This window comes from Anser cygnoides, chromosome 3 (genome assembly GCF_040182565.1).
Source record: "Anser cygnoides isolate HZ-2024a breed goose chromosome 3, Taihu_goose_T2T_genome, whole genome shotgun sequence".
NCBI classification, from domain to species: Eukaryota; Metazoa; Chordata; class Aves; order Anseriformes; family Anatidae; genus Anser; species Anser cygnoides.
The window spans coordinates 102,524,911-102,546,711 of record NC_089875.1 but is presented as its reverse complement, the minus strand read 5'-3'; the positions used below and the strand labels follow the sequence as shown (position 1 = coordinate 102,546,711).

Below are 21,801 nucleotides of genomic sequence, written 5' to 3'. Positions count from 1 at the left end.
TTTGTGGTAACATGACACCTAGTGTTCACCTTCGGGAAGTTTCTGTGTTGGTGGGTGCCGAACTTAAGAACAAACACACACATCAATGCCCCAGGCCTTACTTTAAAAAATACATAAATAAATAGGAAATATTTATATTAGGATCTCTACCCAAGTATCTGAATTACATAGACATAGTGAAAAAAAAAAAAAAAAAGAGGGGAACAGGATCAGAAAATCTGCATGTGTTGCACTTCATCCTCTTACTGAGATCTCAATTTGGGTAACTCCAGAGAGGAGCACCATCCAAAAAAGTTCCCCATCCCCTTTTTCCTTGGGGTTTCTGCTAAATAAATAAATACAAAAAAAGTCTGCTGATAACTTCCATACAGATTCACAAGAAAAGCTATTAGAAAACTTAATTTACTAGTTGATGACATGTAATATAACTAACAGAATTTTAAATATTCCCTATTCCAAAACACTACTGACAAGATATTCATACATAAAAATGAGCTATATACTTTTATTTCTTCATTCTAAAAAAACTAGTATATCAATAGTATGAGTGACTGCAAGGCTATCATTCCCTTTCATTCTTTTAGTAATACAATGAAAGCCACAGTACTTAATGAATTAAGAACAATGAGACTGAAAAATTCACGTAAAACTGTGGCACATACATGATGACGTAGTGGGTAACAATCCCTAAGGAATTTGACCTCTTGAGATTTTCTGAGGGGCAAAGAGGGGAAGAATTATACTGGAAATCCAAACAAAAAGCTCACTATAGATGAAGGAAACACACAGCTTTATGAAATCAGCTCAATACGAGCATGTGTCTGATCCAGAATGAGACAAGTATCAAAACGTTAGAGACAACATCTGACTGAAACTTCAGTTCTACAGAACATCAGCATCTACACTTTAAGAAGTTAATAGACACATTGGAAAAATAAAAACCTTAACAGAGCCCTTAGTGTTAAAAATACACACATAAAATAAATGGGGATTATGTTTCAAATATAGCATACCGTCTTCAATTTAAAAGTAAGCTGAGCTACTTTCCAAGGACTAGTATTAACTGTCATCCTTCCAGAGATAAAAAAAATAAAATAAAGGTACCCTTAAGAATCAAAACTGCCTAGCTACCACCATCCCAAACAATGAATTGGACTCAGCATGCAGTACTTAGTAGTTAAATGGCAACTGGTGTTGTCATATCTTATTTCTGAGAAAAACTTGCACAAACACAATCCATTCACTGATACTAATAGATGTTAGATTTTCATTTTAGCAAGGTAAACAGACCCAGATTCCAGTAGTGTTAAAGCAACTGAATTAATCAAGCACTTATCACACTGTTAATCATAAAATAAGGCCTTATTTTTTAAGATGTTAAGAGTATACTTCTCTGCACAAGCACATGATATCTCTGGGAAGCTATGCAGTTATGAACTCATATAAATAAATATCTGAATATCTGCCATAAGATGTCCCTGTTGAACTTAAGGTCTATAAGGCTTTTTTTTTTTTTTTTTAAAGACTATGCATATAGGCATTCTTTCAATCATGTTTCATATACCCTGGAAAGTGAGGCAAAGTTGTTCTGCATTTATTTGAAACAGCTTGACAGAGATTTTGATTCATGTTCCTATTTCTCATTGAGTGTCCAGGTAAACTGTACACCCATGAGCCTTTAGTTCCTACCACACTCGCCCAAGGGGCCAGCTCTCCTTCATTCGGGGACTAGCTTTGCTCCAGGCAGTATCACAGGCAGAAGTCCCGCAAGTATCAGAAGGAACAGCATGTCCTTTTGGCCTTAAATGTATGCATTTAACACCACTACAAGAATACCAGTCATAAATTTCACCTAATGATAGTGATTATTCCTCACCTTTAACGCTGAAATATTCTGAACTGCCATACAACCTACTCAGCTGTTAACATTTTAAGTAATTGCTGCACAAATTATTTTTACAGTTCAGGAACAGGTCTTGCAGATCAAGAGCTGTGCAACAGCTTTGCAACACAGAAGATCCTACAGCATAGTAGTTCGATTATTTTCTTTTTAATTAAAGAAATTCTAGAACCCCAAAAGGAAATGTTTGCATCTCTTCCTACACAGAGAAAAGAGGGATGCAAACATGCATGCAGTGCAAAAGAGGGCTAGGACAAGACAACAATTTGTTTCCACAGATCTTCAGGCAGTTGTACCTGCTTGTGATTTCAGGTATCATCTAAAACATTGCATCTTTGCTTCTCCACCTGTGTCTTCCAAATACCTACCCTCTATCTCAAGCTTACAGAGACTCAAAGAAGTTATGAAATTACTGTGAAGGAGAACGCGGCTTTAAGTCATCCTTCATGTGGCTGAAAGCAGGTGACTCCTAAATAATGCGGCGGATAAAACACTAGGAAGATAACAGTTTTCCTTCATAAATCACAAGATTGTGGTCACTGGAATAGCTTGAAGGACATGGCAAAAAAATGAATCGGCTGTTTATTTTTGCACCGGTAAACTATTTTATAACGAATGCAACTTTTTAGACAGTGGCTGAAAAACACTGCAATTACACTTCCACAAAGCAACCCTGCATGCCAAGACAAGTGCGGTACTAAACCACAAAAGCCCGTCATTATTTTAAAAGGTACGGAGGGCACACTAGATGACGTTAATTTAATAAATCAAGGACAGCTGAGAAACCACCATCAGAGGGCATCGTTTATAAATGATTTCTCAAAGGCGCTGCCACCAAAGTCGCAAGTATTTCCCAACTCCCCGTTCCCCCCCCCCTCCCCGCGCCGAGCCCCCCAGCCTGAGGCGGCTCCCCCCTCACTGCCACCTCCCTCCCTCCCCTCGGGGCCCCCAAAACTTCCCGGGGAGCTGCCCACAGCCCCCCGTGAGAGGGGGCAGCCTTGCAGCGGCTGGGCTGCCCTGTCGCCCCGTTCCCCACCCCGCTGCCCCCCGCTCTCCCCTCAGGCAGGCGCCTCCCTCCGGGCAGCGCGGCGGGAGTTGGTGCCGGGACGAGGCGGCGGGGAGCTCGGCTACTTGCCCAGGTGGGGACGAGGAGGCTGCCGGGGCGCTCAAGCGGTGCTGGAGGCGGCTGCTTCCCCGCCACGCTCATCTCCTCCCATGCAGCTGGCTTGGCTCCTCTCAGGCGGGCGGCTCGGCGGGACGCGGCGCCTTCAGGCACCGAGAGGCGAGCGGCGTGTCCCGGCTCCGCGCCGCTCCGCACCGCGGCCCCGGCACGGTGGGCGGGGAGCGGGGGGCTCGCCGGAGGCTGCGAGCCGGGAGGGGAGAGAGGAAGGCGGTGGAGGAGCGCTGCCTATTTAACTTCGCTCTTCTCCGGGGGGAAGGCGCCGCCGCTCGGGCTCCCCTCCCCTCTGCGGCCGCATCCCGACAGACGGGGCTCTGGGTGCAGCCGGGAGTGCGGCTGTGCTCCTCCCCGGTACGGCACCGGCGGGCTGAGCAGCTTGTGCCCGGGGAACGGCCCAACCTCCTTAATATCTTTATTGATGACTTGGATGAGGGAATTGAGTGCACCCTCAGTAAGTTTGCAGATGACACCAAGTTCGAGGGAAGTGTCGATCTGCCCGAGGGTAGGAAGGCCCTGCAGAGGGACCTGGGCAGGGTGGATCGGTGGGCAGAGGGCAATGGGGTGAGGTTCTGCGTGGCTAAGTGTTGGGTCCTGCATTTTGGTCACAACAACCCCATGCAACGCTACAGAGTTGGGGGAGAGTGGCTGGAAAGCTGTGCAGAGGAAAAGGATCTGGGGTTGTTGGTTGATGCTTGCCTGAATGTGAGCCGGTAGTGTGCCCAGGTGGCCAAGAAGGCCAGCGGCATCCTGGAATAGTGTAGCCAGCAGGACCGGGGAGGTGATTGTTTCCCTGTACTCAGCTCTGGTGAGGCCGCACCTCGAGTACTGTGCTTGGCTTTGGGCCCCTCACTGCAACAAGGACATCGAGGCCCTGGAGCATGTCCAGAGGAGGGCTGCAAAGCTGCTGAAGGGCCTGGAGCACAAGTCCTGTGAGGAGCGGCTGAGGGAGCTGTGGTTGTTTACTCCGGAGAAGAGGAGGCTCAGGGGAGACCTTATTGCGCTCTGCAACTGCCTGAAAGGAAGGTGTGGGGAGCTGGAGCTTGGCCTCTTCTCCCAGGTAACTAGTGACAGGACTAGAGGGAATGGTCTCAAGTTGTGCCAGGGGAGGTTTAGGCTAGAAATTAGGAGATCTTTCTTCTCAGAAAGAGCAGTCAGGCATTGGAATGGGTTGCCCAGGGAGGTGGTGGAGTCACCGTCCCTGGGAGTGTTTAAGGAAAGGTTGGACCTGGTGCTTAGGGACATGGTTTAGTGGGTGACATTGACAGTAGGGTGATGGTTGGACCAGATGATCTTGAAGGTGTTTTCCAACCTTAATGATTCTGTGATTCTAAGGGGGGTGCTGGGCAGCTGCAGGAGCTGGGGTTAGGGGGTCCTGCCATGCTGGTGTCGGGGTGCAGGCCCCAGTGACACAGGGCCATCCCACAAGGTGCGCGTCCTGATGAAGTCATCTTCAAATCAAAACCAGGAGGGGTTTGACATCCCTCTGCTAATCTTGGCACGATCCAAGAGGGAAATGTCTGCTCCTCCAAATGTTACCATAGGGTTTTGTTCTTCTGTTCACCTTAAGCCTTCATCCCAGTGTTACCAGCAGCTAAGTTCCTAACCTGGGTAGCCTGGGCCATCAGTTTTGGGAAAGTTTTTGTAGACCTGCAGTGTAACACTGAGCCTGGAACTAAGGAGAAGAGGTGCAGTGTGATCCCTGAGACACTAATCTGTTAGTAGGGTCTCTGAAGGGACACAGGGGAAAAGCTCTGCTCCTAACTTTTCCCTTGGTTTATTTAACAAGATTGCAGTTTCACACACGCAACCGTCTGTTTTCTTACCTAACTGTAATTTTGAAAAGACACTCCTTTTCCCTTTTGAAGCTGTTGTTTTGTTGTGCAAGCATGAGAAGCTATCGTGCACAAATACATAAGAAAAAGGGATGAGTGGAGCAAGCCATGTTTTTTGTGAAGTTAATTTTAAGGATGTTCTCTGTCTATTGTTTGCAAAAGTTTTTTTGTTAAAGCAGAGCAGTAGTAAAAGCAGGAATGAAAAGTGCACCATATTCTCCTTGGAGGTAACTCTACAAAACACTGCTGTGCTTTACTCTGTCAAGAACAACTCTCTTCCCAAATCCAAAAATACCTGACTTCTTGGAACCACCTATTATCCCAACCAAGTACTGCATGCCATGCTGCATGTCACTTCTGTTTACTGATTCAGCTTTACACGTACCAGAGCCCCACAGAAGATGTGGGGAGGTGGACAAGATGGCAGTTTGCTCTGAGAGGTTATGGGGTTTTGGGTGTTCTCCAGATGTGCGCAGGGCTCTCTAGCTGTGCCTGAGTGGGTTTCTTTGCCATGCCCAGAGCCTTGGAGTTTGCCACGCAGCAAGTAGTTGCTGTAATTCTCCTAAACAGGTAGTGCTCATACTCAAGCCACTCTGCCCTGTGGGTTTAAAAAAAAAAAAAAAAAGGGAAGAAGAAGCCATTTATCGCACTCCATGCCTGAAGAAAAGTGTGTGACGACAAGCTGGCAGTATGAAACATTAGGGAGTCCAGGCCAGAACCTAACACAACCATATAAACCTGCGTGTGTGCAGAGTGTGCTGATGCTGGGAGGTGTGAGTCTTTCTGCTTACGGTGAAAGACCAAGGAAAAAGAACAGCTGTGCAGAAGAGCTGCAGCCTGTTTGGGGATGGATTGCCCCAGGCTCCCAGGGCTGGGGATTGAGAGGAAGCAGCAAATAACAGTGGCTGTCCAGATTAACTTGAGAAACATCACACCTAGCCCCTTTGTGGTTGTGCTTTGCAGAAGTCACAGGCGATTCCCATGCACCCAGCATGTTTTGTTGGCCTGTACACACCTCTGAGTAGTGTGAGTATGTGTGAGTAGGGTATTGGTTATTAATGAAAATGTGCTTAGACAGTTTAGGAAGGATGGAAATTACTAAAGTTTTGCTTCTGTGAAGAGATATGGATATTTGCTAGTATAGATACTAGTTTTGCTATAATTACAAACTTGTTATCCTGCCCATATTTTTCATGGTTATTCATGTTCTTTCATAAACGTGGTGCATAAGTGGGGATTAAAAAATAGAGATGCAAGTAAATACAAAGGTCATGGCATAGTAGTATTGCAGTGTACAGGAAATTATATATATATATATATGGAAAATGACTTACAGAGATAAGTCTGTCCTTTTCAGAATGTTTCTATTTATCTATAAGCTGTACTCTTTAAATTTTATACTCTTTGTCAATTGGATATAATAACCCTTGCACAAAATATATAACTTCCTGAGAAGCTTATCTGAAAACTGACAATTGCATAAATGATTTGTGTAATGCACTGAAAATTGGATAGCATCAGACAGCTAAGGAACTACTAATACCATTTTTATTTATTTATTTAATGACTGCACTTCACAAAATTATATTCTCCTGTAGTATTGCTGTACTGAAAGCAAGTGGGAATACATGATTTGATTGAAGATTAAGAAAAAATAAGTTTTTTTATGTTATTTAAGCTAAGCCAATTTGTGATAGTTTGCAAAATTAATTAATTTGAAATAATAAATTTCTTTACTTTCAAGGGACAGTAAGCTTTAATACCTTACGAAACCTGTAAGCTTTTCAGGAGTTGATGCATCGCTCAGTTTGTAACTAGTGAAAAGCTTATATGTGTTTTTCTCTTTCCTCTGTACATAACTTTTCAGTTTCACTGCATACCCAATCCTTGCTTTTACCATTCCTGAAATACACCTACTGGAAGCTAGCTGTCAGGTAGCTTTTGTAGTGATGACAGGTTTTACTTTTTTTTTTTTCCCTGGGTTACACTGTGTCCTATACTTTGGAATAGGGAAAATATTTAGAAATTTCTAGTCATGGAGATTTTATTTAAAAAAAAAAAAAAAGAAAAGAAAATAGTAATAAAGTAATGTTACAAAAAGAGAGATTAAGTCAAGAGAATGCGAAATATGATTTCAGTAAAACACCATGAGCATAAGTCAAACTCATGATGTGTTGTTAGATAATGCCTAAAATGTTTCATTAAGTTTTAACCTGGTTGATAGCAAGATTTCAAATTGTATGTGAAGTTTGAATAAATTCAGAATTCATGAAAACAGATGCAAACTGGTGAATTCAGAAAATACCGCGTTACACATCTGTCTTTATTTCCTTCTGTTTTCATATATATACTTGCATTCATACATAAAAGTGCATGCACACAGATGCTTGGCTTACAGAATGAAAAATGAAGACTATTTCCATTAAAACAATTAATAATTTATTTTATTATGCCAAATAGATGTCGGGGTTAGAGGCTTTTTAAAGAAAAGTGGATGAAAGTGTGTAATTATATTTTTCCAGGAAATGTTGCTAAGTCTTAAAAAGACATTACAAACATTTCTCTGTACATAAACATCCGCACAGCTACTGAAGTCAGGTTGTTGTCTTAATATAAATATGAAAAGTTGCAGATGTTCCAGTTACAGGTTTTAGACATTAATATTTGCTGTGTTCTTCAGAAAAAGGAAAAAAACAAACAAACAAACAAAACCAAAGGCCTTTCTGTAAAACTTAATTGCTTTCTGAACTTCATTATACTGAATATTGTACTAACAAAATAAATGCTCATTCATTTAGTTTTGTGGAGAGAGATCAAAGCTATGAGGAAGTAGACCACACTTTTCTAAGGAATGCCAGTTAGAAGTTTCTCACTTAAAAATCACATGTAAAGCAAGGTAAAAATGCCACATGCCTCAAGGAAACTACAGTCTTTGATGGAGAGGTTGCCATTTAGCCACCAGTATTCCCCAGTTTAGGAGAAAGAGTAAGGAAGACTCTACTACACTGAAAATCAGCATTAGACCCCTATCGTGATGTACTCTCCACTTTTTTTTTTTTAATGGGTGTTCAGCTCTTGATTAAGGGACAAATTACAGGGCATAACAACTTGCCAGCCCATCAGAGCACGGTAACATGCCAGATATTGCTTAAAATATACAATGATAAATTACTAAAATTTCACAGGTATGTTATTTTGCTTCAAAAGACAAACGCTTCCTTGTTCTCACAAATCTATAATGTGAATCAAATACCCTGTAACTTCCTGTCCCAGAAATTTCCTCAGTTTGTTGAACAGGGTAAGAAACTATAACTGTACATACAACAGCAGCAAAATGGAAAGAGGCAGTAAAATTAGCCATAGCATCCAATGAAAGCAAGACACTGCTGTATTACAAACAAGCAAATAAAAACTTTCTTTAAACAAGCGTTCACCGAGAAAGGGTGGATGAAATAAGCACCTCATGGTTTTACAGCAGTGGGATTGAACCGTGGGCAGGAGAGATTTTTCCAAACCATCCTGCCCCGCTGCTGACTGACTCCCTTGTTCAGGGGCAGTAGACCTTAGCAGGGCACCCTGCTGCCAAAGGTTGGCTAAGGCAAACTGGTACGATTTTGTCTGTTCCTGCTGAAGGGATGAATATTGACTGCATCAATCAGGAGTTCAGCATCTCAGGCTGTACAAGAGAGGAATTCATCATTGCTGCCCTGAGCAGGTTATTACAAATGATGATCAAAAATAGGTATCTGAACAACTGGGTATCTGAAAGATGTATTCCCAGCAGGTGTTCAGAGAGAGATACTGGAGTGATCAGTATGTATTCTTACTTCAGAATCAGACAATGTTGATACCTCTGAAAACATCCATGTATACTTCTTTCATTCATCACCAGCAGTGGAATAGCAGCAAGGAGTAAGTGGACAAATGGCAAATGTTTTGGGTACTGTAGAACCAAGTGGGATTTCGGTACTATTTCCTGAATCTGTTCTTAAGCACTTTTTTTTACTTGCCTGTCCTTGAAATCCGCCTCGTATTACCAAACGGAGGAGCTGATGTTCTGCAAACTAGTATTTTATGTGTACTCGTTCTCTGCAGATAGCAACATGTCAAGAAGTTCTTTTAAAACTGTACGAATGTGCAAAAAAGAAATAGAAAGCACAAACAAGTGCTTAGCTTGTGAGAGGGCGACGACCTGAGTTCTGGAAACCTACTTTCACTACGCAGTTTTATGCAGTGATTACCTGGCACAGTTCTGAGAAAAGGCACTAGGACACAGAAATCTTGGAAAGTGTCTATATCACTGGGATAGCATGTGATGCCCCTTCCAGCTTTCCCTTTTGTTCTGGTTTCTGCTCATTACATTTGGCAGTAAATGTATAACCCTAATTGCAAGCTATTTGGTGTAGCTTGTTTGCTTATATTCATTATTTATGTTTCAACAGTATCTGACCAATGAATCATATGAGTGTATGCAAATAGCTGGGACTCAATTAAGAAAGAAAATGCGTTTTGTAAAGAAAAAAAATTTGATTGTAGGTAGAGGCACAGGTAAGTTATAATCAATGAATAGAGACAATGTTATGTGGTTTGGGTGACCAATAAATAAACCAGATAGAAACTTCTGAGTAGATAATTCATGGGCTACTTCTGCCAAAAATCCCATAGCCCTGTACAATGGATAATTTTGGTACTGATGGAGATTATTTTTATGGGTTTGTTGATTTGTTCATGGGCAATTCATAAACAGAATTAAGAATGCAATACATATCTTGAATTGTTCATGTAGCTGCATGACTGTACTATACCTTTGTGAATCAATTTTCAGCTCATTTTCAAAGAGACATAGATGCAGCTACCTTTGAGACAGATGTGCTTTGTTAAAAAATAAAGTGGTGGAAGTGGACAATTAGAAGAAGGTAAGAATTTTACTGCTGATTTTATTGCCTGAAAAATACCAGAAGAGTCTGTATTTAATAGTTCCCATGCAAAATGAAATAGGAAGTGAAAGAAAACGTTCATTGCAGTGATAATTTCCCTTTTCTGCTCATCTTTCTACAACAGTGCAAAAATTTGCTACATGTGTTCTGGCACCGCAAAATACTCCTTTTATCTTTTTTTTTTTTTTAAATCCATTTTTTCTCTAAGATTTACAGTTGTATTTATATTTAAGATATTGGGGAAAAATGTCTAACATTCATACCAAATGAATGTTTCCAAAGACATTTAGCTACCTTTATCAAAGAAATTGTATTTTTTTTATTATTATTACATTGTTCAATTATACTCATTGAACAGATAAAATGTTTGGTAAGCCTATTTCCTGTGATTGCACAGTAATTAAACACAAAGATTAAGTGAATGTAAACAAAGGCAACTAGGATTTTTATACACTCTGTGAGCAGCTGATCACAGGCTTTCAATTAAACTTAACAAATAACAAGGACTTTTCAGGAATTGCCTTGGGGGATCATGTGTTCTGTTTTAACTGCAACAGCAAAGTTGCCTAAGAGTTAGGGAGCTATTGCTCATCTTGCTTTTGCTTTAGTTTAACATTGACTCTGCAACTGTATGGTCTAAATAATGGTCTGGAGATTTAAAAAAAAAAAAAAAGTGATCATTATCATGGTGTTACTAACCTGAGGAACAATAAGAATAGGCAGGGTGGTCAAAAATACTGTTCAAAAAATGTATAAAAAGAACCCTAAGTAGACATAAGAGCAGGGAAAAAAAAGCAAGATCAGACTTCCTGGAGAGAACTCAGATCATGGGTGACTTGGTCCAAACATTTTCCCTTACAAAGTGAGGCTGTCAGGATCAATTTTAGGATGCAGAAGGTCATGGATGGTTAAGCCTAACACTGAGGTAAGGTTAGGTTGCAGAAAGCCAGTATGTAACAACTCAAATTGTAAGATTAATGGGGATTAGCAGTAATTGGATAATTTCGAATACACGTGTTAGTGTCATTGTAACTGGATTAATAATACGTCTTTGTTGTACTAGACTGCCAAGACACTAATGAGACTACTAATAAATTCATGGTTCTGCATATGACGGGCGTTCTGTTAAGCCAAAATTAATTGCATGTGGTTTAATGCAACAAAGTGGTGGAATATGACAGCAACGTAAGCAAACCTTTAAGGATTTGCTGAATATCTGAGAGAGAGATTGCCAAACGAGAACTTTGGGAAGTCTCTGTTTCACTGATTAGGAGAAATAATCAGAAGAACCTATTTGAAGTGTCCTTTGGCCAAGGAGCAGAGTCCTCTGCCTCCTTATTAGAGGAGAGAAGCTTTGAATTTATAGAGAAGCCAACAAAGAGCAAAGGGCTAAACAAAACCTTACGGCTCTGTTGAGGGAACAAGATATACAAAAGGGTGAATAAAGCTCAAGGGGATAACCAACCTTACAGAAGAGGGACTAAAACCCTGCAGTTTTTTTGTTTGTTTGCTTGTTTGTGGGTTTGTTTGTTTGTTTCAGAATAATCATTTCTGAGGAATCTGAAAAAACTTCTGGGGGATTCCCTGTCCCTTATACACACAAATGCACACACAGATGACCTGGTTCAGTTCTGATGTCAGGGGAGAGGTGTTTTTTTCTGGGGAACAGGCCTTTCTCTGAAGTAAGGTAAAGACCAAAAGTCCTGGCACACTAGGACAGGAGTTAAGAGAAAGGAAGCAAACAAACAAATCCCCATCCTTTACTAAGATTATTCAGGAGCAGAAGGAAGAAGCTCACCTGCTTTGCTGTAGTAATGCTTAGTCCTCTTTCTCCATTAATCATGGCAGAAGAAACGACTGAGATGTTTGATATAATTGTACAGTGAGAACCAAACCCATTGGACCAGGGATTGTAAAACGACTTCAGTAGCTGACAGAGTTTTTGAGCGTACCTTCTTCTGGAACATGGTGTTGATGGCTTTAAGCTGGCTACTCTTCTTGCAGCAGTGTCTTTTGAAGATCTGTATCATACACCTCTTGTCTGTGAGTTTCCTTATGTAGCACCTGTTAGCCAATGAGCAGTTGGACAAAACCAAACTAATGCAAGGGGAACCTATCTCAATTCCCATATAACCGAAGAACCATCTTCATCCAAGTAATATTGAAGTGTTTGAAGACTCGAAGTGTTGAAGTGTTCAAAGTGTTATATGGAGAAAATCAGGAACTCCGTATAGTATATACTGTACTATATATAGTATAAAGCTGTGCTTCCAGAGCAAATATATTTATTTTTATTTATTTATTTTTATTTTCCCCAGTCCATAAGAACAGAGGCTCCCCTGATGATACAAGAACTGTAGCATCATACTAGCAGCAAATGTGGGTCTTCTCATAATTTCATGTATTTCGTTCTCATATGGAAACAAGAAGAAATGGAGTCTTTGAGGTCTATTGATCGAAGAGATGCTAAACAACTACATTCTCTATTGAGCTGTATCCATTCAGATGTCCTCCCAAATGACAAGTAACTAAGAACATTATGGACTTTTGGTGTTGGTAAACGGTGAAAGACCCACAACGGGGTTCTCCAGCAAGTGGTTCTGTGGTTCTTGCAAAATGCAGGTAAGTAGTGGTAGTCATAGAATCATAGAATCATTTAGGTTGGAAAAAACCTCAAAGATCATCTAGTCCAGTGTTTAGCATAACACTGCCAAGTCCACCACTAAACCATGTCACATCTACGCATTTTTTGAAGACCTCCAGGGATGGTGACTCAACTAGTTCCCTGGGCAGCCTGTTCCAATACTTCACAATCCTTTCAGTGAAGAAATTGTTCATAATATCCAACCTAAACCTCCCCTGATGCAACTTAAGGCCATTTCCTCTTGACTTACCGCTTGGTGCTTGGGCAAAGAGGCTGATCCCCACCTCTCTCTAGCCTCCTTTAGTCCAAATGTGATGTCTTCATCTTGTCCAAATATATATTCCGTGAGGTTAGCAGCTATCCTCTTAATCTACTCTAATAAACCCACTGGTTTCCCGTTGAAGACACTAAAATGTTAATAGTAAAAGTATTAATAGTAACTGGGGATGCATAAGTGGAGCTACCAGAATAATTTTGAATGCAACTTTTATAAAATACTAGGAAGAGCCTTCTCGAATTCACAGAACTTTGTATAAGATCTTGTTCTCAGACTTTGACCATTTCAGGTACAAGACCTGTATCCTGTATGCTGCAACTACGTAGATATCCTGTATAAGGAGCGTAAAACCATGTGGGTTTCGTAGATTCCAGCTGGGATCTAAATAGTAGACATAGGGCTTAGATATAATTTTGAGTGCATCTGGTATCACAGCGGAAGTTTAAATTCAATCAATGTAAAGAACCATGTCTATAATTACTTGTTACTTGTTTCCCCACCACCACCTTTCCATGGTTTCCTTTACAAAACTGGCATATTCAATAAAAGATTTGTTCCATTCAGTTCCTTCAGCTTTTCTTAGCAATTTTTAATGTACTGAAAGACAACAGATAAAACTAGCAACTGATTCAATTGCTACTCTTTCTGTCAGAGGTGAGCTGTTTACTCTGAGTTCTTATTAACATTTATGTTCAAGGCAGTGTGCAGTGAGCTTCAGTGAGACAAAGATCCAACTGTAATTGTTATATTTTGTGTAAAAGTGTTGTTAGTATTCTGATCAAGTCAGTGGTCTCTTTTTCATAGACTCAGTTGTAATTTTTAAGCAAGAGACAATTATTTAGGTAAAATAACCTTCATATAATTATAATCTGATGTTTTATATAAATTTTAATGATCATTCAGGACAGTGAGTTCTGATTCTTTTTACAATTATTGTCCACTTCTGTGGTCTCTTACTTTTATTTTTGAAACCAGTTGGAATTTGTAGAATTAGGCAGATCTGAAATTCAATCCAATTTGGTATATATGGATAAGCAATATGCAATAAACAGAAAACTAGAGAGCTGAAGAATTCTCTGCTCACCAAGGATATAACACAAAAGCCATTGTGAATGTTTCATGTAAGAGGATCATTTGGGCAAGAGGAAATTAATATAAATAAGGTTCTTTTTTACTTAGAATTTATCTACTGAAGAGTGAAAGGGGATCATATGGTTTGCCATTTGTATAGTAAAGAAACTGCTGTAGAAAAGTTGACAGCACTTTTATTTTTCTTTTGTTTATGTGCTCTTCTCATTCTTCATTCTATTTATTTTTTTCTTCTGCTATGAAAGCCAATTATTTTATTTTTGGTTCTATAAATTAAGGAACTGCTTTAGTCTTCTATTGCAAAGTTTAAAAATGAATGAATGCAGTGATATGTTTACTTGCATTAACATTGTGATGGAAACAGGAAGAGTTTTTTCAAAAGCTTGGGTGTGTTCTTGGCCTCAATTATAGTACCAGTGATTGTGTCCAGAGAAAAGCAGCGTCAAGAAAGAGGAATCTGAATTAAAAATGAAGTGTCAGGTTTGGTTTTTTTGTTTTGTTTTTGAGAAACTATAGATGTCTGGAAACAGTCTGGGATACTAAATAGTTCAAGAAGATCTACACAGAGACTCACACTGTATATAGTTTGGACTTTTTTCAGAGTGCCACAGTGAAGTTCAGTTCTGTGCCTTCACAAAGAAGAATAACAAAAGAGGCTCCAATTCAGGTAGTAATACATAGTTATAGAAGAGTAATCAAATTTCATTTGGAACTGAATTTTTTTGTCTGTCAAGTATGATACTTCAGTGTCTGTCATTTGTCATTCATGGACAGCAATCATTTACAGCAGAATTCCCCTACAGAAAAATAGAAAACTCAATAAGTGGTAAGGAAAATAAATATTTTTTTCCTTTCGAATTTTTAGGGAAAAAAAATGCTTTTTCTAATTATTATTATTTTATAGGATACCTGCAGTCACAACAAAGTTTTTGATTAAATCTATGATGACATATTTAAATGTGATTCTAAAATTGCAAGGCTATATTGAGGAGAAAATGTTGCAATACAGAGAACTAAAGAAGAGTAATGAAGAAATCTTTTCACTTAGGAAAGTGTCATTGACTCTAAGGTGCCATTGGGAGAAGCACTTATTTTCCTCGATTTCCCTGTTTTCCATCTATACAATTAGGATAGATGTGGGGTTTTTTGTTTGTTTTTTGTTTCATTAGAGGAGTATTAGTGTGATAAACAAACCAGGAATTCTGAGGAATAAAACTAACATCAGGACATAGCTAACAGAATTAGGTCAAGACATTTGTTATATTAATTAGTACAGAAATTAATTTGTTCTGAGGCAGATAGTGCTTGCCATTTTACATTTGTAGTAGAACAGGAAAAAAATAATAGGTTATGTAAAGAGAAAAGACATTAGCATAGGCTGTATAAAATTAGGGAGAAAAAACCAAACTGCTAAATATGATGAAATACTGAGTAAAGTCATATGCATCACTCAGAAGCAAAGGATAGATCTATTTACTTTGGGCAAATATTGTGTATCTGTACCTAATATGGGGAAAAAAATGTTTTTCAAGGTGAGAAAGACCTTTCAGTTTTAATAGTCATGATATACAAGTCCAGAGTTCTACAATGAGCGTAATTTGGTGATAGCACTTGACTGAGAAACTTCCACATCCATCTTGTGTGTGAGACCCTTTGGCTTGTGCCAAAGCAATTTTGTTTGTATCGCTGTAGACTGTATCCCTGAACAATTCAATGTTAAAAGCACCTATTAAAGGGGAATGAGCTGCTAGGGGGGCAGATAGAGTAGATTCTCTCCAGACTCGGTATTGGTAGTAAATCCCTCATAAATTAAAACTTCAGACAAATTATTTGAGTATGTCTCAGGAAACAGAAGATTTAGGTGTTGTAAATAAACAAACAAGAACAATAAACAAACATCTCCTAATACTCCATCGCTCCTTGAATTTAACAGCTATGAATATACAATCAGTAATATAATTAGCGTGGTCCGGAAATACAGTGCAGAAGTAGAGAACAGGTGTGAGGACCTTATGCCTGCATAATGCATGTTTCAAGGAGAGTAATTCTAGTCTGGTCTCCTAAGCTGAACACTCCAGCAGTTCAGGTGCACTTGAGAGCACCTTTCGTTTTAGTTCCAGCTAACACATCATCTTGAATGAATATACAAAAATAGTTTAAGCACTCCTCAGTGCAGACGCAAGGATGGTAAGTCAGAAGATTTACTTTAAATCAGAAGATTTACTTTAAAAGTGAATCCAAACTAAAACTTTTTTTTTCCACTTCGAATGCTCTCCTGAGAAATTATCAAAATATTGCATAATTTGCTTAGACCTTTCCTCTAAGGTTGGAAGGAAGCTCCACAAGAACAAATCAGGGTGGTGAACAGCACACCAGTGACAACAGTTCATGCTCAGTATAACCTCAATGCAAAGACCTTTGATAAATATAGAATACATTAGTAAAACTCAAGGCTTGTCTGAATATGAATGATGACCTGAAAACCAAGTTTCTGCTCTGCTCTTGAGCAGGAGGAGAATTTAAAGGTGGAGGGGCTGCCTTCTGTCCACTTAACGTTATGATTTTTGACCACAGGCCATAGTCTTGCAGTGACTTTCATAGAAAGAGTGAGATGGACTGATTCTGCTACCCAAAGGTTATAAATATTTGGCAATTTGATGGAAATGCTTGAGGCCAGGTTAATTTGTTTGGGCTATGACTTTTAACCAGGAAAAAGTAAAAGATCTTGAAAAAATGTCTTGAATAATCTTGCTACTCTGTTCTGTAACCTGTATCTGTAATGTGTTTCATTATATACAGGTTTAAAAATATGATATCACACCGAATGAAATAGACATTATCACTCTGAACAAGTGATAAACCACCTCATAAAGAACTATGTCTATATAACCTCTTCTCCATACATCTATGCAGTTGGCATAGGATACTGATTAGGCAACATATCTGTCCAGTTTGATTTAGCTGGAATTTACATGAACCACATGTTTATTTGCAGGGAGTCAGTCATCTGCACTTTAAAGAATTTATTCATGCAGTGCAGTAATTCATCAACAGTTTTTCCTGTCAGTGGGATTTTCCTAATATATTTGTGTAACTGCCAACATCAAAGATTACTCCTGAAATAAAAGATCATCCCATTTCATAGCAGAAAGAATTAAAACATCAAAGTTTGCTAGTGTTTCAGTAAATTCGTATGTTAATTTTTAGTGCCTGACAGAAATGCCTCACTAGGTCAAAATTTTGCAGCTTTTGCAGAAAGGAACAGTTTGCCTTACAGAAATGAGGAATAATTAGTGGTTTCATAATTAATCTATTAGGTAAATATTTTATCCAAAAGAATTGATGTCACCTAAACCAAATGATTTGATATGCTCAAAAAGCATTTGTTTCATTTTAAAATAAGGAGAACTACAAAATACTGTGTACATCTTTGATCTGAAGTTTGTTCTTTATAGCATAACAATGGGACTCAGAGCATCCTTATAAGGAGTTTAAGACACAACATCAAGATGTTCCTCTTCCACAGAGGTCAAGTGATTGTGTTTGAAACAAACAAACACAAAAAACAACACTTTTCCTTTACTGTAAAAGCAACTAGCATTATTAAGTTAACTTCTCCATTGTATCTTATCATAACAGGTCAACCCCACACATAAAGTATGGTAAACTGGCTTATGAGGTTTTGCCCCACTTGTTTTTCAGTGTCATTTAAATTGAAGAGCTTCAAAACAAAAATGTTTTGTTTCGCTAATTCTCTTCTTTGTATTTGAAACTGTTCCCATTTGTCAAAGGACCCAACTTGTGCCTCACCAAGGTCAGTAAAAAAAAATGAAATTCAGGGACAACGATCAGATGATACTGTCATTACTTTAAAATGTTCAGGGGAATCCGATATTTTCCTTCAATATTAGAAACAAATAATATTCAACCATTTCACTAAATTATTCAAACTCATGCACTACAATCAGGTTTTGAAAAGGGCCAAATTTTCAGGTTGCTTCTAATTTGCAAGCCCACTTTTATGTGTACCATTGATAGCATCTCTGTTTGAATCTGCAAATTATGTTTTGAACTGTGAACTGTTGTCTCTAATTTGTGCTATTAGTGTTTTGAATAAGTGCCTAATCTTGGTCCTCAAAAATATGTCAGGAGCTGTGATTGGAAAGCCAGTGTAGGTATAATGTTATAGATGATACATTGTGCATTAACAGTAGAGCATTTCTTATGATTGCTGCACTGTTATCTTGAAGTAGACCTGCCCTGATTAAAATAAAAAAAAAAATAAAAATAAAAAAAAGTACCAAAAGACTACTCCTCCCTTGAAATTCCAGTGTTATTTATGAAAAATACTTTTGGGCTTCTGTGTTCATTTGCTGACATTATTGCAGTTCATTGTGTTATAATAGAGTTATAATTTAGATCTAAAATGTAATGACCAGTCATTGTTACTCTGTTCTCTATGTTCTGCCTTAGCTGAAATGGTGTATTAACTAGTATAAACTGAAAAAACAAAGGTGCCTTACAAAAATTTAAAAACTGGAACGAAATTGTATAGGATTAAAACAATTTGTATATATATATATGTATAAAGCAAGATTTGTTATTGTATTAGCTAGCATAGCTGAATAATAGCCTTTAACAAGATTACTTCTGTTATTTAGTTGGGTAATTTGTATAGAGGCACTATCCAACTAGCTTCCATTGCCTAGCCAGAGGTGTTGACAACAGAAATGCTACCCCTCCAAAGGGTCTATCCTCTCCATCCTTGGGGCAGGCATGGCACCTTGACATATGCAGGTAGAATAACTGTGATTTTAGCTATAAGTTAAACTGGTAGTAAAGAACAAAGAACATATATGCAATTTCTGAGCCTTGCAATCTTTCACTATGGCAGAATGCCTTTAAAAAACAGTATCACTTTTGTAGGGGAGAAAGGAAGTGGAAAGCATCAGTTGGTTTTTAGTGTGTTTTTTTTTTTTCTTTTTACACAGGATGTTGCCTCTGCTTCTGCTACTGCTGATAATACTTCATCTTTCTGGCAGCATAATAACATTTCTCTCAATGTTATAACAAGCAAAGATGCTTAACGATGAACATAGTATCAGGCAGTGACAAGAATTTTAGGCCTCTATATCTGCAGGCTTGTAGTCATATTAAATGTAACTCATTTGGTGGATTTAGAATTAGTTAAAATCTTGTAAAAGCAGTCACCCAAACTAAAAACTATTTCTGTTTTTCTCTACCTTCAACGTGCTCTCCAGTGTAGCAAAAAGTATATATATATATTTTGTCTGAGAAGATTTGCAGGGAGTTTATTTTTCCCCTTTGGTACACAGAGGCTCAAGTAAACAGCATCTGTAATATCTGACCTTCTGTGCACAGATTTCCCAGTGTGCCCTGAACAAACAGAAAAATCCAACCCTTTTGTATTTCGATTCCTTGACGTACAGGGATATGCTGTAAGGCACTCAAGATCAAAATATTTAAATAAATTCTGTTGATTTGAAAATTAAACAATAGAAGTAAAATCCATGGATTTTTCTTACACTTTCAGAATTTGTAATATATTTCAGAAAGGTCTGCTCAAAATCAATTTCTCATTGCAGAAAGCAGTAACTGCAATATAGTCTCAAAGCACATATTTCAGTTGTCCATCACTTTCCTTAACTTCAAACTTTGAGGAACAGTTTTTTAGACCTAATCTCTCCCCACAGGTTTGTTCTTTCTCTTTTAACATAAATTCACCATTTTTAGAACACCGTGAAAAAGAACAGTGAAATATGCTTCTCTCACAGTAAAAGAAAAAAAAAGTTGCAATTTTTTTAACAGCACCACTGTCGCTGCTGCTGGTTTCAACTGCTGAAACTTGGCATGGAAAGACCTTTTGCTCTTGAGAAGAGCCTCTGAATGCTCTTGCAAGCGTTTGTTTTGAGTTGACCAAGTTGTGAGAATTTACAAATAACATGCTGGTTACATGCGACAGGTTTACTTTCTATATGTTTGCTAAGTTTGTAATACATGGAGTTAATCTCCTGTACTGCAGAATGAAATGTATCCCGCAGCTGCACAGATCTGAGAAAAAGCTTCAGCAGGAGTCCTGCTGTGGGTAGCATATGACAGAGAAAATCCAGTTACTGCAATGCAGACTGTGAGGTCTGCAGCAACTGAGTCAAAAGCTTCCTTTTTCCTTCTTTCCAGGAAACATCAAAACTTGCAGAGCTCTCATTCTGCTCCGTACTCTTCTTGTGTAGTTTGGGAGTCCTGTGGAAGAGAACTCTTCTGGTGACCCTTTGCTCAATGGAAATAGCTTCTGTTCTTATGGCACGAGAGCCTGGGCCCTTCAAGAAGATGCCTCCCAGCTTGACAGCTGCCTGCAAGGATGCCCTCACAGGCCAAGGCTGGGCACATATTTCAGATAAATAGAAGTATCTGCCTAAATATAGGCTTCCTTCAAAACTATGTGCATTCTGTGATACCAAGTGTGTTTCTGAGACGATATTCAATGTATATTGCAGTAATATCTGATGAAAGGGGGCAGAAAATAATGCAGAAATCCCAGTACTAATGAGAGTTTTCCATTAATTTGGGATTCTTCTCAACAGTTCGTTTGGCAAGATTTCTACATCAAAACTTCATTTTTTTTGACACACCTTGACTGGAATTAATTTCTTATGTGTCTGTGGTATTATAAGACAGTTGAAATATATCTGCAAAAACACATACAAAAAATTCAAGCAGCTGTTTGAATGTGTGCCTTGTTAAAACAGTTTTAGATGTGCTCTTAGTATTCTTTCAGTGACAGAAAGTGTTTAATGAATGAGGTTTAGAAAGAATGAGAACATACATGCAATGTATTAGAAAAATGGAAAATTTTAAATGTAGAATCCATTGACCACTTCTCAGTTAAAAATGCTGCATGTAAATTATAAACAATGTGCTGATATTTACTAAATCATAAAATTATGTTTCATAGAATATCCAAGTTGGAAGGGACCCACAAGAATCATTGTGTACAACTCCTGGGTCCCAGAAGGACCATCCAAAAAAAAGAAAAGAAAAAGAAAAAAAAAAATCAGACCATGTGTCTGAGAGTGTTGTCCCAATACTTCTAGAACTCCAGCAGGCTCAGTGCTGTGACCACTTCCCTGGGGAGCCTGGAGCCTGTCCGAGTGCCCAACCACCCTTTCAGTGAAAAACCTTTTCATGATATCCAGCCTGACCCTCCCCTGTCCCAGCTCCATGCCGTTCCCTCGGGTCCTGTCGCTGTCCCCAGAGAGCAGAGCTCAGCGCCTGCCCCTCCGCTCCCCTCGTGAGGGAGCTGCAGGCCGCCATGAGGCCTCCCCTCAGCCTGCTCTGCTCTGGGCTGAACAAACCAAGTGACTTCAGAAGCTCCTCATACGTCTTCCCCTCCAGACCCTTTACCATCTTTGTTGCCCTCCTTTGGACACTCTCTAACAGTTTTATCTTTCTTATACTGTAGTGCCCAAAACTGCACAGGGTGCTTAAGGTGAGGCCACACCAGCGCAGAGCAGAGCAGGACCATCCCTTCCCTTGACTGGCTATCAAAGCTGTGCCTGATGCATCCCAGGGTACAGTTGGCCCTCCTGGCTGCCAAGGCACACTGCTGGCTGATGTTCAGCTTGCTATCCACCAAAACCCTCAGATCCCTTTCTGTGGTGCTGCTCTCCAGCATCTCGTCCCCCAGTCTGTACGTATAAGCAGCGTTGCCCCTTCCCAGGTGCAGAATCCAGCACTTGCTCTTGTTAAACTTCATGCGGTTGGTGATTGCCCAGCTCTCTTATTTGTCCAGATCTCTCTGCAAGGCCTCATCACCTTCAACAGAATCAACAACTCCACCCAATTTGGTATCATCCATGAACTTGCTCAAAAAACCTTCAGATCCTTCATCCAAATCATTTACGAAAATGAGGACTGATCCTAA

At 39.3% G+C, this 21,801-nt stretch overlaps 1 protein-coding gene and 1 long non-coding RNA gene across 12 annotated transcripts in view; one reads left to right on the top strand and one right to left on the bottom strand.

Annotated features, from left to right (window-relative positions):
• The window catches only part of SNTG2 (syntrophin gamma 2), a 279,525-nt gene extending 275,888 nt beyond the window's left edge, over window positions 1-3,637 (bottom strand). For 2 of the 8 annotated variants that reach the window (XM_066994853.1, XM_066994856.1), the window contains exon 1: window positions 3,036-3,635. In XM_066994853.1, the coding sequence (XP_066850954.1) occupies window positions 3,036-3,107 (72 nt within the window). In that variant the 5' untranslated portion in view covers window positions 3,108-3,635. Of the gene's footprint in view, window positions 1-3,035 lie in introns of all 8 variants that reach the window. The other 6 variants (XM_048078563.2, XM_066994858.1, XM_066994855.1 and 3 more) reach the window with 5 other exon arrangements.
• LOC106030686 (uncharacterized) lies at window positions 2,390-21,196 on the top strand. 4 transcript variants are annotated; one of them, XR_010830586.1, is made up of 4 exons: window positions 2,390-3,039; window positions 9,738-11,892; window positions 12,168-14,526; window positions 20,058-21,196. It is a non-coding gene; the product is annotated as an uncharacterized lncRNA (long non-coding RNA). The 4 variants fall into 4 exon arrangements; XR_007168897.2 differs by lacking the exon at window positions 2,390-3,039 and having other exon boundaries at window positions 7,693-11,892; window positions 12,168-12,471; window positions 14,367-14,526; XR_007168898.2 differs by lacking the exon at window positions 2,390-3,039 and having other exon boundaries at window positions 7,693-11,892; window positions 14,367-14,526.
• The last annotated feature ends 605 nt before the right edge of the window (window positions 21,197-21,801 follow it).